Genomic DNA, 23,042 nt, shown 5'->3' on the forward strand with positions numbered 1-23,042 from the left:
TTAATAGGTAATGTAGGAAAAGGTAAATGGCATATTCGAGTTTCATGGGTTTTGTTACAGTAAATGGTACTGGAGGAAAATTAAAATGTTGGGGAGGAGGGGGAATTGATATCTGAAGAAGATGGGGCAGCTTTTCGTATTTAAAGAGAAAATGGTTTACATCCATATAATTCAACTAATCAGTCAATAAATCATGTTGCATGGCCTCACACTTTGAGCTTGATATAGATGGATAAGACTGGTTTGCTTGTTGACTGTCAAATTAATGAATTGCCTTAAATAAAATATCACTTACTGTGTATCCAGAAGCACTGGAATAGAATTGTACAAACTTCACTTGCTCAACAACTGTGACAATGTATGTGCTGCAAAACCGCTGCATTGACTTCTCACACACTGCAGTGGCACATTCTTCCCAATGCCAAATAAAACCATTTAACAACCCAATACTGCACTTTGCCTTTTTTATTGCCTCTATACCAATGAGTTTTCAGTGTGCATGCGTCCCTGGGGAAATAGTCACAGACTACATTGCTCCATTAAAATTTATGAGCTGAAAGATCCTGTACAAATTGTACTGATGAAGCAGAAGAAATGACATTTAATTCCAACCCAATTTAATCACAATGAAGTACAGTAGCCGGAGTGTAATATCCTGCACCATATGTTATGCAGGAGTCTGCAGCTCATAAACCCTGAAATGGTTCAGTGCAGCAACTTGCTTGTTCCCCTTGCAGGTTTTTAATCTTCACACTGCTGTCCCACTGTGCTTGACCCGTAGTTCTAAGCACTGGATCATGAGTTTGCACTGTCAAGGAGAATTATTGAAACAGAACCCTTTTCTTTTCTTTATTGAAAGTGCAAAAGTGAGTCTTGTTACATCAACAGTGCTGCGGCTTGAGGTGCACATTAGACAGATGGTTTTGAAATGCTGTGAGCAAGCAATACATTGAATACGTTGTTTGCACATTGTTTGAACCAAGGGCAAGCTGTGGGTAAACTGGCATGCTAATTCATTTGCTAAGGAGAGGGCAGTTTGCCTGCGGTTGAAAATAAAAAAATAAATAAAAAAAATAAAAACCTGCATTTTGGACGTTCTAAAGCCAATCAAATATTTGCTGAAAAGCAGTTTAAGAATTTTAGCAGTGGGTGGAAGATGTTGGCAACAGCATGCATGCAGGTAAGCTGCACTTCTTAGCAGATTCGTTAAACATCACCTTTCTGCAGTGGTGTTCTCAAGCAAACTGCAGAAGAAAATCCTGCACATGTGGGAAACACGAACTTCCAAAGGTCCCTCTCCCGTAGAAATATCCATCCTTTCATCCATCCATTTTCTAATCACTTCTTCCAATTCAGGGTCCTGGGGGACCTGGAGCCTATCGCACAAGGCAGAGTGGCACCCCGGACAGGATACCAGCCCATCGCAGCGCAGGCAGATACACATTCACAGCAGGGCCAATGTTCCCTGGAGCCAATTACAGTACTTACTGTTAATTAAGCCAATTAAGGACTGTTGGAAGAAACTCCATTCAGATAGCACCCTAATTGAACCCAGGGCCCCGGTGCTTGGAGACAGCAATGGTAATCTTTCTGCAACAGTACATATAGTATACATATATTTATGCAATAAATTGAAAATAAATACTACTTCTTTCAATAAAAAAGTAAGTAATGTTCATTGAAAACAGCCTGCAGACATACAATTACTTTTTTCTTAAATGGATATTAAGAACAGTCCTCAAAGTACTAAAATTTCCCTGTTATATCAGTCATTTTCTCAGTTAGTCACAAACACTACACACTTTGAGATTTGATACTTTCGTTCATGGAGTTGAGCCTGAGACATGTGGAATAGATATTTTCTTTTAAAAAACAAAATAACATGAAAATTGAGGTGAACTGTTAGACACCGGAGGTCGGAAAAAAGAAAAATAATAAGTCTATGGTAAATTGAATGTAAATCCAAAAGACCGCCAGAAGATTTATTTGTTTGACTTTTCTCTTTCACATTTAATGGCCTGCTTGAAAAGAATTCTAAACAAAAGGAAACTGTCATTCTTGCTAGATGAGAACTACTTTATCAATAAACTCATACAAAGTATTGGATAAATTAATTGACTGAAACAACAGGTTATTTTCTTCTTTAAAAAGTGTAACCTCCCTCCTCTTAGCCTTCTTACATGTTTATGCCCATCGGTCTGTTCATCAGTCTGCCTGAACTCTGTTTGAACTATTTCAATGACTCAGCAAGCGTAATTATCTAACAGAAATATCTTTGAAGAGCTCAGCTTTGGGAAATGTGGTCTCAAGTATTCAAACTTGGATTTCTTGAATCGGTGACAGGTACAGAGCCTTTTCTTTTTAAAAAGTGGGGGAGTAACCTGGAGTGATTTTAACAAACCAGTTTTGATTTTTTTTCTGTTCCTGTCTTTTATATATAAAAAACAAACAGCACTTAAAAGCTTTAAGTTTGCAAACCTACCCATTAAGAGCTACAGTACCATGGAGAGGGTTAAAGTAAAGATGACCTTAGTGCCTGTCTAAGGTTATTAATGCATTTTTAAAGGGAATTTAATTATCAGGTAGTGAAGATGCTCAGCAAGGGAGACTGGCTGTTGTGGCCAGGTATGGATTTATTGTTTTATTAGCGTGTGTCTCGGGGGACTGCTGCTCGGTGCTCAGTTAAGCATGGCTTTCCTGAACAGAGAACCTGCTGAGTGATCTCTTCTCCCCCCCCAGAGCCGAGCCTGAACTGTGCCAAGGTTGTCTCCACGCCCCGCCAACCAAGCAAAAATACATCTCAGTAAATCTTAAAACACTGGCAGAGATGATTCTGCAGATTTCAATGAAGGATAAGATCAGAAATGAAGAAATCCGTAGACGATGTAGGGTGGTGGATGTGGTGGAGAAGATGCGAGAGGCGAGGTTACGGTGGTATGGACATATCATGAGGAGGGACGTTGAGGAAGTAACAAAGAGGGTAATGGAATTTGAGGTGGAAGGTAACAGGGGAAGAGGCAGGCCTAGAAAGAGATGGATAGATTGTGTGAGAAAAGATATGGAGGTATGTGAAGTGAGTGAGGAAGATGTGCTCGACAGAGACAAGTGGAGAAGAGCAACCAAAGCAGCTGACCCCAGGACAGTCTGGGACTAAGGCTGTGAAATAGAAGAAGAAGAAGACTGGCAGAGATGAACTCTGAAACACGTGTCCCTTTCCTTACAGCCCATGTCTATTTAGTTTGACTTTTTTGTTGCTACTGTTCAACTGTTCTTTCCAGAATTGAAGAATAGATCTTTTCCCCCCAGGATTCAACTCCCTCCACCCAAGGAAAGCCACAACTGAGTCTTTACAGCAGCTAGGGGAGAGGTCTTAGTGGGACCAGTAGGGGGCGCTCACCCTGCGTTCTATGTGGGTCCTAATGCCCCAGCATAGTGTAATGATAAATAATGATAAACACTAAATATGTAATAGAGATAACATTTGAACGTCTCTGATACATGCAAACCAGCTTCAAAGATGAATACCACATTTGCAGGGCTAATGAAGTGATACTAAAGTGTCACGTGACTGTGATTGCATTTCATTTGGAAAATTAAGGACACAGCAAGAGCTGATCAGTGGAGACTTCTCCTGTGGGGACTCAGACTTGTGGAGGAGTGCTTAGAGCTCTTTTCTCCACCTTTCACCCTAGTTCTCTCATACTCTCTTACCTCCCCTGCCCCACCCAAAGCTTCAAGCAGAAGGCAAATGGAATGAATGAATGTATAAATGTTGTGAGTTCTGTTTTTCTGTGTCCCTTGAATATGCAGCAATTAGGGTTGGTGTATCTCATCTTAGCAACTGCAATGCAGTTTCTTGTCTTCACCAATGCGTATTTCCAAATTCTCATCGGTCTGTCTCCAACTATTTTACTGCTTTCTGCTTCAATCCCAGATTTCTGGTATTCCCATGTGCACGTCTGTCTTAGTGGTCCATATGTGGGAATTCACTGATGGCTGTGCTCTACAGGAGATGTTGGCAGTAACGGCGTCACTGTGAAAGTATGCTATAATAGAATGGTATGGAATGACAGGAAGAGTGCTGGGGGTGTTATGCTAAGAAACATGTTGGACAAAGGCTTGGTGATGTGTCTCTTTCTCTCTCTGCTTTTCTCTCAGTCTTCCCCTTCCCCTCCCTGCCTCTCTGCCGCTCTCACCTCCTGCTATATATAGACTCCTGCATTGCAGATATCTCATTGCTCAGGCCCTGCAGTTGTCTGTGAGCCACAGTGTTATGGGCCAGTGTTGGTCCAACATGTGGTAGATCGCCAGTCAGTACACAGACTGTGCTGTATCCCCAAGTTTCAGTTACCTCAGGAATACCAGACTTCATTAATACTGACTGTAACTCTCTGTGTTCAGCTAAAACATATACTAAAAGGGTGGATCCATCCAACTCACTGAATATTAAAGCCTTTTTTGCCCACAAAGCCTAAAAATTCTCAGATTGTGATTAGACCAATTAGACAATGAGGGAAACAAAAGAAAACCATTGCCTCAAAGGTTTTTTTTTCCCTTTGTATTTATTTGTATTAAATCAGCTCTGGTATCACTTAAGACAAATTTGAAATACCAATGACTATCTATTTAACAAACTACAGCTCAGTTTGTTTAAGCCTTTCAGGTTTGTAATGCACGTGTTCCAATATTTGTGTGTGCTTTACAGCATTGTTCTTTCTGCTTTGTTTTCTGTCTTACTGGCTTTTAGGGAACAATCCGTTCACAGTCGATCGAAAGTGAGACATAACAATTACAATTGCAAGCAAAGAGTTTTTTAAATTGGTTTGATACACAGTAAGTCTTTCTTTGTACTACTTTACATAGTCTGTAGAAAAAGAAAAAAAGAAAAAGAAGTGCTTTGTATTTAGAAGCTACAAATCATAATGGCAAGACTGGGAGAATCTGTTGCTCTATAACAATTACTTTTAGGTCCTGTGCTATATGTCGGGGTCTCACAGCTCTCACCAAAACTAAAGGGGATCTTCAAGGGACAACATTCATCCTGTTCAAAATGGTTTCACATCAAATTCAATTAAACTTGTAAAATGTGTCTGTGGTCATGATTTGCTTTGTAACATCTCATATTTAGTGTCAAACAACTTATTATAGCTGATAAGATTCGAATGCATTTGTGCTGCTGGGCTCCCCGAAAATCAGTTGTTTCTTAAGCCACTACAGACCTCTGCAATCCTGAAATCTGTCAGTAAAGATTCCAAAGTGTCTTTGAAATGTACACAGGCCAATGTTCTCCAGCTGGAAGTCGACTGTGCTCTGAGTTCTGGGACGTTTCATTTCTTTCTTTTGTGGGGCTGCGTTAGAGGAATTCATTGTGCTTTATGTTTTATTCATGGCACTGTGGCTCACTCTGTCTTTCTGCTGTCAGGATAACTGAGGAGGGAGCTCAGAGGGGTGTGATTCTGTCAGGCACAGATAGCAAGACGCCCTGCGTTACTGCAGGCCCTGTTACAGCACTGCACTGAGCTCCTGACAGCTCAGAGGCAAGGTGCAACCTCTACATACAGACTCTTCAATAGCTTCAAGATTCTGAATCACAGTGTACTGTAATTCTTAAACTGGTCATTCCCTTTCAGTCATAACTTTGGAAGCTGCAGATCTGGGTATTTTTTAGAATACACAGAAAGTAAATAAATTGGTTATCATTTTGCATTGCTCATTCAATTATTATTTTAAGAACATACAAAAATGAGAAGAGACCATTTGGTCCATGAAGCACTTTTGTTGTTAGTAGCTAATTGATCTGAGGATAATAACCATATGTTTTTTTTTTAAAAATGAAGCCAGGGTATCAACTACAAGAACATGGCCGGGTAGCTTGTTCCACACTCCCACCACCCTTTGTGTAAAAATCGCCGCCTGTTTTCATTTTAAGCACTTCCACGTGGTATCCAACCGTGCCCTCTAGTGTTGATTCTGGGAAAGCGCACCGGTTGACTTTAAATTTTAGCTGAAATAAGCCTTTGACGTTAGATGTAAAATACCTACTGTACCTACTGTCTACTTGCTATAGACAAGATAACATTTGCACAATAAATCCTAAGAATACACGCAAAATACAGTAATTAAATAGGTGTATAATATAAGTAATATAAGGTAAGCAAACTGCTAATAGACAAAATATTGTGTTTTGACTTCATTTAAATGTTCACCCGGTTATTTATTCATCACGTTATTTGTGGTATGTATTAACTTGAAAACGAGCGTGAGTTGATTAAAGCTGGAAATTGGAATCTACAATCCAGATATATATTTTAGTATATAATAATACAATTTTTGCATACACTTATATAGCGCTTTTCTGGACACTCCACTCAAATTGCTTTACAGGTAATGGGGACTCCCCTCCACCACCACCAATGTGTAGCATCCACCAGCCATAGTGTACCAGTACGCTCACCACACATCAGCTCTCAGTGTGGAGGCGAGCAGAGTAATGAAGCCAGTTCAGAGATGGGGGTTATCAGTGGAGTGTCCAGAAAAGCGCTATAACTGTATTTTTATTATTATTATTAGGAGGCCATGATTTAAAGGGCCAATGGGAAACTTGGCCAGAACGCCGGGGTTACACGGGGTTATATGAATCTAGTTAGTCTGGAAAAAGTCATTGTCAGTTACACTAGACTCCGGACACAATTATTTCAGAATCAGATATCAGTGTAAATTATACCGCATTTTCGCTGTCGCCGAAAGTTTTATTAACTTTGTAAATACTGATCGTTTCAGTTAGCTTTTACGTATACCGAAATGCTGTTTACATAACCTTTTTTTAAATTTACTAACGCCATTTACTGAACTATGCTCTTAATATAAAAAAAACTGCTGACAATACCTATAAATGTTTCGATTTATGGTCCTAGCATTCAAAAGCAGCTTTTCGAAGCGCAACACCTGCGAGTTTGTACTTCCATCTGGTGTTATGAAAAGGTATTGCAGTCTGAAATTAATTTAAAATCCACCGGACAACGGCGCACAACAATATGCGCTTAACAAGCCAGATTCCAAGCACTGTAAATTTAAAGAATTGTACCTTATAATAAAGCACAATATAAAGATGCAAATATAAATTTTAAGCCCATAATTTAAATCCTGAATTTGCTAGACGTTAGATTGTATTGATCCGAATGTAATAGGAAAGACGACAGCGTTTAAAACTCCAACCTGATTATTTTTTTTAACATGGAAAATAAGGATTAATGATTTTCAGTGTATTCCGTGTCTCGCATAATGTACGTAATGATATAGTACTTTTGAGAAAATAATTAATACCAAACTTCTTTTTTAAGAGCTCGACACTTCGAAAACCCCGGGATTTTGCATGAGCCCCAATGCTGAAGAGCCCCCGTCCAGTTGGTCTTCTGCTTCACCCAAGCTCGTCTGCTTTTGAAAGAACTAGTTTAAGCCACTGATCAGTCAATAGTGTTTCAATGGAGGGAACACTGGTTCGTGAGGGCTGAAGGAAATTCTGATTTGTATTCCAAACGATCTCTAAATAACTGAACACACTACCTACTTAACTGCTCGTAGTTGAATTGCTACAGTCCTTGACAAATTACTTAATTGCTGCCTGTAAAAAATGCATGGACTGCGGCTCTGCAGCACCATGATCTAGAACAAGGACGTAGTTATTTCAGAGACACGTAGCAAGTAAGACAACAGCAAATGTATCTCGCAACGTGTGCCGCGTTGCATTCTAAATTGCCTTACATAAAAAGCTAATCTGCGCTTAAAATCGAGCAAAACAACTGACGTCATGGGGCTTACTTCTGTTATCAGCAACAAAATGGTAGCGAATTATCAGAAGCGCCGCTGGTGTAGTGGTATCATGCAAGATTCCCATTCTTGCGACCCGGGTTCGATTCCCGGGCGGCGCACATATTTTCCTGGGGAAATATTTTTTTTCTAACATCAGCGTCGTTTGTAATTATTTTATTATTTATTTTTGTTTATGTAATAAATGAGGAAACGGGAGAAACACAACAACTCATGATAAACCAAATGGTTTCATTTTAGGAACTTACAGTCCCGAAACCGACGTCTGCGCCGAACGCTTTTGACTGTTCCTAGCCACCGCGGCACCCTACTGCGCATGCGGGCTGCTATATCCGCTCCGACTCAGCCGCCATCTTGTGTTGCTTTTCTATTGTTCAGAATAGGAGCAGGCGGCGACGGGAGTTTGTGTGCTTCAAGCCCTACTCGAATAAAACCCCGTCGAAAATTAAAATAAAAAACCACAAGGGTTCACTCTCAGGGTTCGAGCGTTTCCTCTGTGAAAATGATGGACGAAGAGCAACCCAAGACTCTGTGAGTATATATTTTTTGTGATTTTTTTTTTGTTTCGATTTCTGGCTGGTCCGTGTTCAGACGGTGCTTCATTCAAACGTGCACTCTCTCGGCGCTGTGGGGAGTACGCACTTGTATTAATCGCTCCGAAACTGCCTGAGATAGGATCCGAGTCTTTCCAGATATATTTCTTTCGACCGGTGTCTTTTAGCGGTGAAAGGGGGACGCGGACAGCCTGTGTTTCACGTTATGTTGTGCTGACGAGTGAAATGGGCCTGCGATCGAAGCTCACAGCTTGGCTGCGGTTACCCGGTTTTCTGTGTGATGACGTGCCTGTTTTAGCGGCCCTTGTACAGTTATACATAAAAGTACCGTGTCGGGGGGGGAACAAAGAATGTAAATTTGTCCACCCTCGGTAGTTTAGTGCTGTCTTTTTCTTTATTTTTTGGTATGAATGTTCGGGGTTTTGGGGTGGTGTGCTGGGCTGACGAGGGGACAGGGCCTAGTTTCGTGTCAGCTGAGCTGTCGGACTGGGTTACGTTTCCCCAAGGTGTCCGGCGCTGCCCGGGGAACAGTTTAAGACGGCTCCCAGCTATCGATGTTTTGTGGTCTTAGTTGTCCGCCAAGTTTATATTAATCGTTTCTAGAAGTTAAGGAGTAACTGAGTTCCAGGCCCTCCAGGGTAAAACGGTTTTGCGGTGGGTTCAGTGGCGCCTTACCACCCCCCACCCTCCTCCCCCCGCCTTGCTGAATTATTCTTTGTTTCGGTCGCCAGCCAACGTCCTGTGTGTTTAGAGATTAAGTTTTTTTTATATCGTTCTTTATTTTTGGCGCAACGGCGTTTACGAGGCTGGCGCTGCGTTATAGTCAAAATGGTTGCTCATACGTTGGCCGTAACACGCTTGCCGTCTTTTGTGGCAGTTACAGGCATTTCTTTGTTATTGTGTAACTATGGAGTGATTTATGCTCCTTTGTTTTATTTGCGTTCAAACGAGATATATATATATATTAAAAAACGAGAAACGATCGCTACTCCATGTTTATTAACGTCTCTTGAGCCGATGGCAGAAATCGACCAATGCAGTCGATCGAGGAGTACCCTGAACATAGCAGTCAAACGCGATCCGGTAAATGTTTTGCCCACGAAGACGTGTTCAATTCCTCCCCCCCCGGTTGTTAATTTGCGAGTGTCTGCACCATTAAGATACCTAGAGGACTGACGCAGATTCGGGCCGAGTGAAGGTATGGAGGGAATGCGGAAAATACGGATGTGCCACCACGCCGAGCTTTTCCTTGCGTCATCTCGTTTTCATTAACTTGTTCTTAACTTTTGTTGCACACGCAGTGCAGTGTGCAGCTGCTTTACCTCACAGTGGCTGTGGGGGAAAAAAATACAAAGGCCTCGTACTTCTGCCGTTTTTAAGGACAGGCAGCTTAAGGACTCTCCTGAAGGAGAGCTTTGATACGCTGTTATTCACCCGGTGTTGTGTGTGTCGGTTTTTTTTTTTTTTACAGGTACGTAGGGAACCTTTCCCGGGATGTGACCGAAGCCCTTATCCTTCAGCTCTTCAGTCAGATTGGACCGTGCAAAAGCTGTAAGATGATTGTTGATGTAAGTATCAATCTCCAGGTGAAAAAGAAACGAAGTGAGGTTGGCAGATTGCCCTGAAACGGGCATATCCGTGTTCTTGTTTTTCTTGGCCCCAGTTGAATATCACGTTTTGACACGTATAGTTGAAACTTGTGCAGTTGCCACATTTTTGTTTCGTACGCATTTCAAATTCGTGGTAAATGCATGCAGTGGTTGTGAGCTGGCATGTCCTTAGTTGCACATAACCTTTCATCACAGGGTGATGCGGTTCCTGGTGAGTCGGTCTATTATCCTTCAGGCTCCATGGGTTTTTGTGTTATAATAGGACCGATTTATAGTGCATCCGAGTTCGGATTGCCCACAGCAGTGTATTCGGATAGTCCGGACATGCCAAGGTGGTGTTCTTGGACCAAATTGCCTTCCTGGTTTCGTGATCTATTAATCAGGCAAGGATGGGTTTCTCAATTCTCTTCATTACTTGGTGCTTCTCTTAATGAGCAGGCTGTGAAAGGTGTTCGATTGGAATATGTATCTTGCTTGTACACGACTGTACAGTGAATAAAGGACTATGGAAAAACTCTTACTAGGGGTTTCAAAATCTAACAGTATAACAATGCATACGTAAGCCAGTTTGGCCATACTGTGATGTCATATTTGCTAAAAGTGCTCAACATGTTCCTATCTACAGACGGCCGGCAATGACCCATACTGCTTTGTGGAGTTTTATGAGCATCGGCATGCTGCTGCCGCCCTAGCTGCCATGAATGGACGTAAAATAATGGGTAAGGTAAGCTATCGTATCTACAGGGTGAGTTGGGCTGGGTGGGGATGGAACTGTGAATACTACTGTTCAGTGTGAGGATGAGTTTTTTTTCAGCTGCTATTTTGTAGACCTTGTTAGCCATCGTACTGTGCTTTACACACAAATCACTGGTGTCTTTTTGTTAACAAGGCTCTAATGTCAAAAGACTTGACACTGGCAGCAGATAATTTGTATTGTGCAAGTTGCAGGTTCTAGATGTATTTTTTATTTTTGTGCAATGCCAAGTTGGAAAAGTAGTTCTTAACATGGAGTAAAATGATCCTCATTTCAGGTTATTTTAGACAGACATTTGACAAATCTGCACATTTGTAAGTGTTTTGAATGACACGTCTCAGGAAAGATCTCGGTTTCTAAAGATCCACGAGTTGCTTTTTAAAATAAGGACAACTTTTATAGCTGGCCCCTAATGTTTGAATACATCCAGATTCCAAATTAAAACTGAAATGTGCGTTTTAATGGTGTCTCTAAACAAGGTAAGTCATTTCTGAAACAATTTGGCTCACTTTTATCACATTCAACACGTTAATCTGTTAAGTCAAGATCACTGTTCAGTTTGTCAGCAAAGGGGTAAACTGTGATAGTTCGATTTCCTCTCTGAACCAAGTGCCTCATGTTACAGTGTACAATCTATGAAAGTGTTAGTGACTTTCTCAAGCTCAGTGACTTTTTCCACTTTGTATTGGCAATGGCATTAAACTGGCTTGGACAACTTCATTTTTGCAGAAACATTTTCACACAGTTTGCTTAAGGAAAGACTTAGCTTGAAAATATTTAAATTCTGGTATACAAGTGACATCTAATTTTGAATCAGAAATGTATCGTATTGGTTTGTAAATCCTCATTTTGTGAAATGGTGCAATGTTTTTTCTAAGTAAAATGTAGACATTGATGTAACAGAATATAGTTGTTGTGCTGTGTGGAATTTGACTGAGAAATTGCGTCAACAGTGAAGGCCACTCTGTTTTTGGTTTGCACTGGCTGGATGCCTAGTATCTGTACTTCACTTTTTTAAAAATGTTCCCTTATACTACTAACTAAAATGCCTGTAGCTTTAGCAGGAAAAGTGCTATATTTCCTGTCAGTTTTCTTATACAGGATTGTATAAAAAGTCTTGGGACACCAGTAGTTTTGGTAGATGGCTGCTTACAGATTTTACATCTTCCTTGAACACAAGAGAAGGCTTACAATGTTTTTTTTTTGCAAATCTAAAGTCTTGTGGATCATTAACAATCTACAACTAAGGCCAAAAGATTTAGATCACCCTTCGCATTGAAGGTAGGACGATGCAAATCATTTGGTCATAGCTGTAATTTTGTCATTAATATACAGGGAAGATGGAACTGCTAGTTTGACAGATGTTTCTCGGATTATCTCAGATTTGTTTTCCTTCTGTTTCTCAAATATATTTATGCAAGTGATGGGGATGTTGACTAAAGAACAAGTCTTAATGCATTCAACAGAGGAAACCTATCATCAGTATTGCTGCATGCATCTGTGCCTGTGATGCCTTGAGTGTCTGTTTTGAGGCAGATCTGTTTAAAAGGCTTATTAGTGCTCTATGTAATCTAGCAGTAGCAGCAGTGTTTCCTCACACTATGGCGTTGCAGTGTCTTCATTTCTAATGCAAGTGCACCACAATTAACAGTAAACAGTTAGTTTGCAGTGCAATAATTGAATGTTATGCTTTCGGATAAAAGGAAAACTATGGTTTTATGAATTTGTCATGAGGATAAAATTTAAAGAATTTGGAACATTCGGGGTGTCCCATGACTTTTGATATGATATTCATAATTTTTAGACTTAACACAGGGTGGTTATAAAGTAAGTGCTTTGATTTGTACTTCCCTTCTGTCACTGCACTGTAGTCCCCAAGTGCCTTGCCCTATAGCCACCCATATGCCTCATGTTTTTGCAAAAGCTGTAGCTTTAAAAAAACATTCAGTTTCAAATATTTTATCCTCAACAGGTAATGAAGGACCATTGAGGAGTTAAACAAGTTCATATTTTCACTCGTTTGTAAGTTCCTTGTTATTTAGACCTTTTTACTCTTACTAAATTATTCCAAATTACAACTAGAGAGAAATTATGCAAATATTTCATATGATTGTGATCAGGTTGTCTCATCACTGCAAATGTTGAGAGATTCTCACATTGTACATAGGATTTTAGTTTTTTACCACAACCGTTCTATGCATGCTTATTTGAATACATATGCAAATTGTTGCTGTTTTTTTTTCTAGGAGGTTAAAGTGAACTGGGCCACAACACCAAGTAGCCAGAAGAAAGACACAAGTAGTAAGTATTTTCATCATAATGCTCATCAGGGAGACCTTCCACATCTTTTGAGTAGTAGTAGTATAGAAAGTTGGCTGAAAGTGTAGTGAGGTTGAAAGATATGTATTGCCAGAAAGCGTCACCAAAGGCAGTAGTCCTCTAAGTCTTGTGGAAATGTGTACCATCTGCCATCCTGTGGGTTTTGGAAAGGTCTGGATATGGCTGTATCCTGACTTCTTTCTAGGAACAGCTAAAAGAGATCCTAGGATTAGTTGGCTACTGCTAAAAAGGCTAAATAGCTTGAAAAGTTTCCTTTTGTTTGGAGCCTTTGTTATATGAAGAATTTGTACAGACAGTGAAAGAGCTGCTTCAATTCAATTAACTTTAATGTGGTATATTCACCGCTTTTTTTGAGAGAGGTTGTTGTGGTCTTTCCACAGACCACCTTATAACTAATTTTTAGCTCTGAAGTCCTTGGATGAAGAGCCTAAATATTATATTCCAAACATTACATAAATGAATTCAATCTGTATGTTCCATTTCTTTTAGATCATTTTCATGTCTTTGTTGGAGACCTGAGCCCAGAAATCACCACAGAAGATATTAAAGCAGCCTTTGCACCATTTGGAAGAATATCGTAAGTGCTTACACTTTTTGCTATGAATGCATACAGTCTGAATACGTCCATTCAGAAACTGTGCTTCATAAACATCTTTACAATTTTTTCCTTGATTAAAAAAAAAAATTGGTGTATGCTAGTGAACTTACTGAATTCTGTTAAAAAGACTTGTGGTCTTCTTAGTGTCTGCTAGGTGTCTAGAGCCACTAGTGTTTGACTTTCAATAGCGCATTAACTCAGTGTTTGAAAAGGTGTAAATTACTTTGAGCTTGTTAAACAATTTATGTAAGTTTTACATCTTGATCCGTCCAACTGATTGTTTTTATTTGTCTGCAGTGATGCACGTGTGGTGAAAGACATGGCTACCGGTAAATCAAAAGGTTATGGATTTGTCTCTTTCTTCAACAAATGGGTGAGTTTTTTCCCCCTGTTTTTCAAGCGGGCTTCCGCGTCTGTTCATGAGAATTTAATTCAGACACACTGCTTTGTTTGTAAAACTGAACTTTATTGTAGACACTCATGGTATGATTATTTTAATAGTGACTTAAATTGCAGACAGCTTAAATCTGATATTCAAGAACTCATGCAACATGTGTTTTGTTTTATGTGCACACTTTGTGTTAATACAGGATGCAGAAAATGCCATTCAGCAAATGGGAGGACAGTGGCTTGGGGGGAGACAGATCAGGACAAACTGGGCTACAAGAAAGCCCCCTGCTCCCAAGTCTACCTATGAAAGTAAGTTGACTTGCTAATGTTAAAAGGGTATGCCCCTTTTTATGCATCATCAATTTGTGTAAGCGTTTCATCACCCCTGCTACACAGCCCATCTGTAGCAAAATCATTTGAATTTAAATGAACACTGAATTCAAGATTTTAAACTTTTTGGGGGTTCTTGAGCAAGTAATTTTTTTAACCTTCTGTGCACTATTGAATTCCATGTGTTTTATGCTAAAAGTGTCTTCACTCTTCCTCAACAGCAAATGCCAAACATCTGTCATTTGATGAGGTAGTGAACCAGTCTAGTCCAAGCAACTGCACAGTCTACTGCGGTGGAGTGACATCTGGGCTGACGGGTAAGTGCTTTATTGCTAGGGCAGATCTATCCTGGCATTGGATGGACGGCCTTGTAAATAGTGGTTGCACAAAGTATGGAGTTACATATTGTTTTTATTTTTCTAATACCTTTTGTCCTATTTTCAGAGCAACTGATGAGACAGACCTTCTCCCCTTTTGGGCAGATCATGGAAATCCGAGTTTTTCCTGACAAAGGTTATTCGTTTATCAGGTATGTGGAGCTTAAGCACCCCTATTAAGTATCTGCGCGTCCAGTCTAAAATATGATTTTTCTATTCATTTGTTCACCCACAACACTAAAACTAGTTCATTCACAGTTCTGAAAGAGGTTTGTAGTCTTCTCAAGGAGTTGTCACTTTGTTCCAATGAAGCCAGAGACTGTAAATTTGGTACTTCCTTTTGAAACAGGGGTGATGCAGGACATGTGGAAAGATCATTTTGGTGATATTTGACTGAATGCTGCATTTTACTGTAACTGGGTAATTGGTCATTTTGGATCAGCAGATAACTAGATATTTAATAAATGTACTGTTTTTATTATATAATCTAGAGAGACAGAGAGGTTGAACATTAGAGTGTAACGTGTTGACTGTTGATTTAAAAAAACTGTATATATAAAAATATTGTATGTAATAAACATTTGCATGATGGCCATTATATAAGGCAGTCATGTAAATTCTGACCAAGCAAGCCCATTTATCTAATCCTTTTCAACAATTCTTCCTAAAATTGGTTCTCATGAAAGTTTTAACACTTAATTCAAAGGAAGGTCTTTCTGTTTTTCTTGTACTTGTTCTAGATTTAACTCCCATGAAGGAGCAGCTCATGCTATTGTGTCCGTGAATGGGACTTCAATAGAGGGGCATGTGGTCAAGTGTTACTGGGGCAAGGAGACTCCAGACATGATGAACCCCATGCAGCAGGTACAAGTGCCCCAGGTATGGAATGGAGACCTTTTCTCTTATGTATCATCGTTTTTGTTGTGAGCACAGGCTGCAGACTGGCATATTTTCTGCAAAATTCCAAGTTTTCTGTTAGAAGTCAGATGGCTGTTAATTGTTTTATCCTTATGTTTATTTTAAAACTTCCTTCCTTGCATCATCAGTACAGTAACAAGTGATTTCTACAAACATCTAATGTAGGGTATAAAATGAAAAAAAGCAACATAGCCCAGGATTTGTAATGAGCATATTGCATAAATGCCTATACTACCTTTGAAGCACCAGGGTGAATGTTTACAACAGACTGTTTATTGTAGGTAACCTGTCGTCACTGCACTCTGTTTATACAGAGGTACCTGTATCCGTATCGAGATTTTAAAAATCTTTTGAAGTGCAGCTCTGAGTAGGAGTAGAGGACCTTGAACATTAAGAATGTCAAATCTTTCTTTTGCAGCAAAATAAAGTAGGCTTTGCCCAGCCATATGGGCAATGGGGACAGTGGTATGGCAATGCGCAGCAGATTGGTCAGTATGTCCCCAACGGTTGGCAAGTGCCTACATATGGAGTTTATGGGCAAGCATGGAACCAGCAGGGCTTCAAGTAAGTAAGCGCAGTGTCTGCCACCGTGCTGGTTTAAAGATGATATTCTAGGACACGTTCTTCGTTCTGTCAAATTGAAGATTTCCCAAGTTCCAATGAGAAGTCGAGGAAGTCTGGGGAGTTACCTGCATTTACTAAGTATTTTGAGCTTTTTTTCTTTTTTTTAGTTCATGCTTTTTTCCCAGAATTAATAGGTATACTGCCCATTCCAAGGCACGCACCTGATCATTTTCCTCATCTTACCCATCTCAACACAGTTGAACTCTATGAACTGAAAAGGTTCATTTCAATCTAATACTCTTGAAAGACATGACTTTCGGACTAGAGGGTGGGCTTCGCCTCACTCCTTCCTGGTGTTAAGCATACACAAGTGCAATGCAGTTTGTAAGTGGATCTGCCCCACTTTTGGGTACAGTTGAAATGTTGCATTTGATACATGAGCAGACATCCAACTTTTTAAAATTTTCCCTCCTTGATTGTGTATGGTGTCATTTTTTAAAATGAACTGTTAACATCTGAATTTTGAATTGTTTTGTAATCAACAGTATTGCTCATATGTACTTCAGAACATCATATACGGATTGCTGTTAATCGTGTTCTATGGGGGAGTTTGGGCCGTATGATGGGGATTTGTAATTAGTACATTAGTAGTCTGTTGTCCTGTTCAAACTGGTCATAATGTGTTTTAGACATTGTACAGTTTACTGGGCTAGGGCTGCTTTGGTCAATGTTTTTCAGAAAAAACATGCTGCAATACAATTAAGTTTTCTTTTTGTGCATATTCAGCATAGCCCAAAGATAACTGTGACCCTGCATTCGTTTCTCATCTTTGGTATAAAACTTTTCTTCTTTTTAAAATATAGTATTTCTATATCAGTGCTCTAAATTTGTGTAGCCTGACATATGTGGTTTATGTACCAGTCAGGCATGTAAATTTCTTCAGTGACATTTGCAGAAAAGTGTGTTTTTAAACCTCAAACTTGAACATTTGCACCCGGATCCCTTTTAGCACCAGATGTGTTGCATGTTGTTTCCCAGTGTGATCAACAGTTTCTTGCTTCTGTGGGAAGGGTGAATTGAGTAAATGCTTCCTTAAATCAAGTTCACAATGTTGAATGTGTATTATGATGCTTTTCCATAAGACCATGTAAAATTGAGAAATATTACCCCAGAAAAATTTAAATTAAGTATGCTTTTGATCAACAGTCATTAATTTTGTATAGAATTTTGACAGCCCTGTTCATTTTGACACAATTAGTTTCCTCTGACTTTCATGCAACACTTTAAGTAACCAGAGGGCCTTGGCTAGAACTGGCCTGCTTTGGCTTGCTTTTTAATTGTCAGACATTACAACATCAGCATCAGAGACGGTCACCGAAAAAGACTATATGTAAACGGGGTGGACAGAAAACGAAACTAGTGATGACATCTTTAGTGTTCAAGTAACAAGGCTAATTTGACTCCTAATCACACTGGCCATGCCATTTTAAAGAACTGCAGGAGTAAAGAGTGCAATGAATAGACCTGCCCCATCTGAAAGCTGCCTTTCAAGGCCTTATTTGATTATTATCCTTGGTAAATCTGAGGTAGGCTGTTCATACATTGATATGGGTAAGAAGATGGGCCTCAGAACCTGCTCAATTTCTGAGTTAAAGTGTAGCAGCACCTGGTCAGATCTGTTAATGAATAGTGTCATGATGCTTGAATGTTAGCTGGAAGGGTTTAAAAGTTGGTGCTTGGCATACGTTATTCCGTATTTAGTGATTCACTGGTCTGATTTTCATCTGCTACTGATGACCATTTCAAGTGGTTTTGTTAGTGCACCCAGTTGTATTTACCAACAGTAAGTTTCACTGGGAGCTGTCGGGGAACTTATTTTTGGATGTAGTCTCTTTTCTATTTTACGTAGGTGGTTAAATGCTGAATTGAGTATTTTGAGAGCATCTGATTTGGGGTATTGATCACCAAGAGTGCAGTACACCTTGTTCGTACCCAAACTACTTTTATGTGGCTTTTGGGTTTCCTTAAGAGTGAGGTTGGTGAGATCACAGTACTTGTACACAGTTGTCAGTAGCAGGTGGAAGCCGGTATGTAGTGAAATAATTCCTTGGATGGGTCATGGGCTTGTGGGGCTGCCTGTCTTAGGTGTGTTTTCATCTTCTTTTATCATATCCCTCTGACACGGAATAGGTGTTTGAAAAATCAGTGCCACACTAGAGTGTTCCTTGATATTGCTAAAAACATCTGATTTCCAACCAGCTAGACTGGTCCTGGAGGCATGTAGGCTATTAAAAGTGCTTCCACTTATGACAAAGCAAAGTTATTCTGCACATGAATGACATATGGTGGAGAGACCTGCATACCCAATTTTCCAAGATTGTGGAATTGTGCTTGATGTTAATATGGATTGGCATTGGTGCTTGTAAGGTTTAGTAAACATTTGCCTGCAGTGCTTACTTCTACTGCATACCCTGGTGATTGGCATGTAGAAATAGGACGCTAATGCACCACTATTTTTATACAGATGAAAGTGAATCATTTTAGTACTGCCTGATAGTTTATCAGTTTTGTGGGTGATAAGATGCATATCATAGGAAAAGTGGGATCTGTTATTATTGTGACAATGTCAAGAAATATCAGCCTAATTTTGTATTAAATGCTGATTTTGCAGTTAATCAGTAATTGGGAAAATGGACAGTGCCTCCCCTGTCAGAGTGATCAGACATTTGTTTGGTGTTTAATCAAATGTTATTTTTATTACAATCCTCTGCAAAAATGGAAAGTAACTTCACAAGTTTTTAGCAGTTTTGTGTCAATTTTTTTCCTGGAAGGAATAAAAGGCTACTATATTAATTTGTCCATGTCTGAATATTTCAAATGCATGTAACCCTAACATTCAGCATTCATATGTGCTTTAAACTGTCCTTTTGGCTTTAGGTAGACGGTCATTATGCTGTTTAAAACTTTAAATGTATAAAACCCAACTGAACTGTATTGCATTTCTAGCATTGGTTTTAACATCTTTTAACTGAATCAACTTTAACAGATTGCATATATAATGCCCCCATAATTTTTTTTTCTTCAATAGCTGGAGGGAAAACTGTTGAAGTCTTAAAATGCTTACTATTCTAAATGGTGATGTGGAAAGTACGTGAGAAATGAATAGAACTGACATATAGTCAATTTCACGTTAACTGTTGTACTGTGCGAAGGTCTTTGACTCGAGCCAAAATCAAGTCAATAATATTTAGATGCAAACCATTAACGATGTTAATAGTATCCCAGTAGGAACTGAGAACCCTCTGGAACTAAAATATTTGTGAAATCAGACTTAAGCCAGTGGTGCTCTTGCAGGAAAGAGAAAAGGTTGCCATACTAATACTACTTTCCCCTGGCTGTCTTTTTCCGAAAAGATGAAAAATGGTAACGCTTCTTACTAGTGGTCACTTTTGAATACCTGATGACTGCAAGTTCTATACAGTAATAAATGGTTTGTAAAGTGGCTGTTTCTGTTATTGCTCTGCTTGAGCAAAATGTTTGTGGTCTTGAAACCTAAAAGCAGGAGGAGCATCTTCAATACTATATTGACTGTAGGCAGATATAGCCATCAGTCCTGTACTATTAGGAACATGCCCTGTTTTTGTAAATATTCAATCAATATTAAATTAGTACAACTATGACAGTTTTCCTCCTTATTTCAGCATCCAAAGGTTTTTTTGACATGTAAAACCGTGCTCGCCAGTTAGCTCACATTAATACTATTACCTCTGAATTTTGCTGGGGATTGACTGAGCTACTGTGATCTTTGCTATACTCAAACAAGTCACATTTACAAGACAGATTTATTCATCATGAAGATAACTTTTTTCAGGAGCAATCAAAAGATTAGGGGAAGTATGCTATAAAACCATAATGTCTAGGGCTCAACGTCTTCACTCTAAGCTCTCACCTTTGGACTGGGCTGCTAAAGAGCTGAACTGTAGGCAGTCCTGTTACTGGTTTAACATTACTTGAACAGACCCACGTGCTGTAACTTGTGTGTCCCATTCAAAGATCAACTTGCACAGCTCTGGTCTTTGAAGGTCTCAAGGTCTTATTCTTTAAGATAACTAGTAATCTTACTTGAGCACCTAACTCAGTACATGGGGGGACTTAGGGTACAAAAACTAGGGGATTTTCAGGAGTTTTAAGACCTTCCAGGATGTGTTGTGCGTGTTCCAGGTCATTGTTTCAGTGTGACCTTGTGAAAGAGTCATATCTTCTTTTAAAAACAATGCATGTTCTGTGTGATATGGTGTCCCTAGAGTTTTGCATTTATTTCAGTGATATGGCTGAACTTGACTACAGCAAAAGTCTGTTAACTCCAGAATGGACTTGACTGAACATTACAGAAATCTTAAACTTCAGTCTTTACCAGCAACTGATGAGAACCAATAAGTAGATGAAAATACCGAACTTGGATTAGACAATACTTAACATTTTCGTCCAAGGCACGTGTTCTTAACACTGCATAAATGTTTTTGACATAGCATGAAATGCCCATTGCTTAGAGTGATACATCTGCAAGACCAGGCTTATATTCCACAGTGTATATGCTGATTTTCTGTGAACATAAATTTAAACTGTCTTTAGCAAGGCTGTGATGCTTTTTTTTATATGGCTTCAATGCTTTAAATTACAATGAATGGCAAAATCCACTTTGTGGACCTCTCACTGCATTCAGCTTGTTCAAGAAATATATATTTTTTTGCTTTAGGTAGTGCTTTTTCCTTCACCCCACACATTTTGGTTCATGATCTGTCAGTTTATATTTTGACCTACTGCTAATGCAGTGCAAATGATGGAGATGCTCCTAAATCTTTTTAAACTTTATGCCAGTTACTTGTGGTGGAGCATTTTGTGTACGAATCTTTCTCCTTCATTCTTTTAGACCCAGAATATTGGTGTTTTAAATTGACCCATCCTACATTTGTGGTAGGTCTGGTCCAAACTTGTTTCATAGTAATTCTAGTGTGAAGGGGGTGGGGGTGGCGATTTTAATCGTAATCAAATGAGTTTAGTAATAACACCAGTTTTATTGACTGGCCGCTGTTTTCGTTAGTAGTTCCAGACTTGAGTAACCTGACGGTGGTGTTTTTTTTTCTTTGTCTAGTCAAACACAGGCCAGTGCTGCGTGGACGGGTGCTAACGTCAGGGTTGAGCCCACACAGGGACTGAATGGCTGTGTGATAGCTAACCAGGCAGGATTTGGCACGGCGGGATACCAAACACAGTGATTAAGGCGTGATGAGGCTCGCATATACAAAATTAATACAAGTTTAAAAGGACTATGCCTTTGTCAGTTTAAAAAAGGAAAACAAATGTGACCTTTTTCTACAGGGAATTAAAGTAAATTGATATTTTATAATGAGGACGTTTTTGGTTTCTTGTCATTTGGACTGTCATTAGTTATTGGTGTAATTTTTGTCCAAGAAGGGGGAGGCCCCAGGTGAATGGGATGAAAATCATGTAAAATGTTCACGACCTAACACATTGTTTTGAAGTTGTTTTATGAAAAATCTTGGATGTCAGCTGTTGTACATTTTTTTTTAACTAAACAAATTGCAGGGATTACTGCCACTTTTTTGTTTTAAAGGCAGAAAATATTGCACAATACTATTGTTTTTTTTCACAAAATTGATGTACTTACACAAATGATAGGTATTTTTAAATTTTGCATTCCACTTTTTCTTTTGTATTGGAGGGCTATTACAAAACTGTTGTATGTAAATAACCAAACATTTAATTCAGATCAAATGTTTTGAAAGTGTATAAAATCAAGTAAAACCTGTTATTACTTTTTTTTAATCTGTTGGAAGCAACTCTGTTAACACTGGTCCAGGAGAATCTGTTCATAGTGCATGTTTGTGATCTATCTAGGTTAAATTGATGCATTGCTATGCAGTGCAGAATTAGACTAATTAGACTTCTGTGTATAAAATTGATATTTTGATTTATGAAACCTAAATTGATCAGAAAGGTGCACTGTTAATTAATTGAGGTTATAATACCAGACTTGGACAAGACCCATTACTTTGCCTTATTTCCATTTATTTTATTTAAACCAGCTATCACTAAGAGTAGGCAGTGCCTAAGGACATTCTCAGACATGCTTTTGAAAGAACCTTTTTTTAATGTATATGCTACTATAACGTGTTCTTGCTTTAATGTCCCATTAAAATGCAAATGCATATAAATACACTGTGATAACCTGTGTGGTCTTTTTCTATCATTTACACATCTTACTTTGGCTGTGATGTACACTAGATAAAAATTATGGGATGTTGCAACCTTTGACACAAGTAACAAATGAGAAATCGAGTTTCCCTTACTAGAGCTAATAAATACAGAGGCTAAATCTAGGAACTTATGCTCTATCACGTGCTTAATTTGATGAATAATGTATACTGCTACACAAGACTTCATGATTACTCCTTCACCCCTAGAGAGACTGTGCTGCCTAGGAGGGTAATTGTGGTTTTCTCACTCAAGCACATTCATAAGCCATAAACTGCCAAATGAACAGGAAGTTCCGTATGATGTTTGACAATTATTGTGTAACCTGAGATGTTATCGAGATCACAAAAGTAGTTCTTGATTATAAAATTCTGATTACAGGAGGATCCAGTTTCATAGTAGAACTTTCATTAGATGGATAATATAATAAAAGATGAATTGTAGCCAAAATGTAATGTCAAAGCATAGAACAGCACCCTAGTTGCTTTTGCTTTAGGCTGGGAG

General features: G+C 39.1%; 1 protein-coding gene and 1 non-coding gene across 2 annotated transcripts; both read left to right on the plus strand.

Moving 5' to 3' along the window:
- Positions 1-7,857: 7,857 nt before the first annotated feature.
- Positions 7,858-7,928, plus strand: trnag-ccc (transfer RNA glycine (anticodon CCC)). The gene has a single exon. It is a non-coding gene; the product is annotated as a tRNA-Gly (tRNA).
- A 253-nt stretch (positions 7,929-8,181) lies between these two features.
- Positions 8,182-22,505, plus strand: LOC148839184 (cytotoxic granule associated RNA binding protein TIA1). Its single transcript, XM_088930345.1, has 12 exons — positions 8,182-8,358; positions 9,853-9,949; positions 10,617-10,715; positions 12,992-13,046; positions 13,575-13,662; positions 13,981-14,056; positions 14,274-14,382; positions 14,625-14,720; positions 14,848-14,932; positions 15,521-15,659; positions 16,117-16,262; positions 21,415-22,505. The coding sequence occupies exons 1-12, from the start codon at positions 8,330-8,332 to the stop codon at positions 21,536-21,538; spliced, it is 1,143 nt and encodes a 380-aa protein (XP_088786471.1). The 5' UTR covers positions 8,182-8,329; the 3' UTR covers positions 21,539-22,505.
- The last annotated feature ends 537 nt before the right edge of the window (positions 22,506-23,042 follow it).

The sequence above is a fragment of the Atractosteus spatula genome, chromosome 2 (assembly GCF_055471065.1).
Source record: "Atractosteus spatula isolate fAtrSpa1 chromosome 2, fAtrSpa1.hap1, whole genome shotgun sequence".
In the NCBI taxonomy this organism is placed as follows: Eukaryota; Metazoa; Chordata; class Actinopteri; order Semionotiformes; family Lepisosteidae; genus Atractosteus; species Atractosteus spatula.

Excerpts from the sequence above, each read along its gene's own strand:
- LOC148839184 (XM_088930345.1), top strand. The coding sequence starts at position 8,330 with ATGATGGACGAAGAGCAACCCAAGACTCT. Across the intron at positions 13,047-13,574 it reads CCAGAAGAAAGACACAAGTA|ATCATTTTCATGTCTTTGTT; the intron begins GTAAGTATTTTC and ends CATTTCTTTTAG. Across the intron at positions 15,660-16,116 it reads AGCAGGTACAAGTGCCCCAG|CAAAATAAAGTAGGCTTTGC; the intron begins GTATGGAATGGA and ends TTTCTTTTGCAG.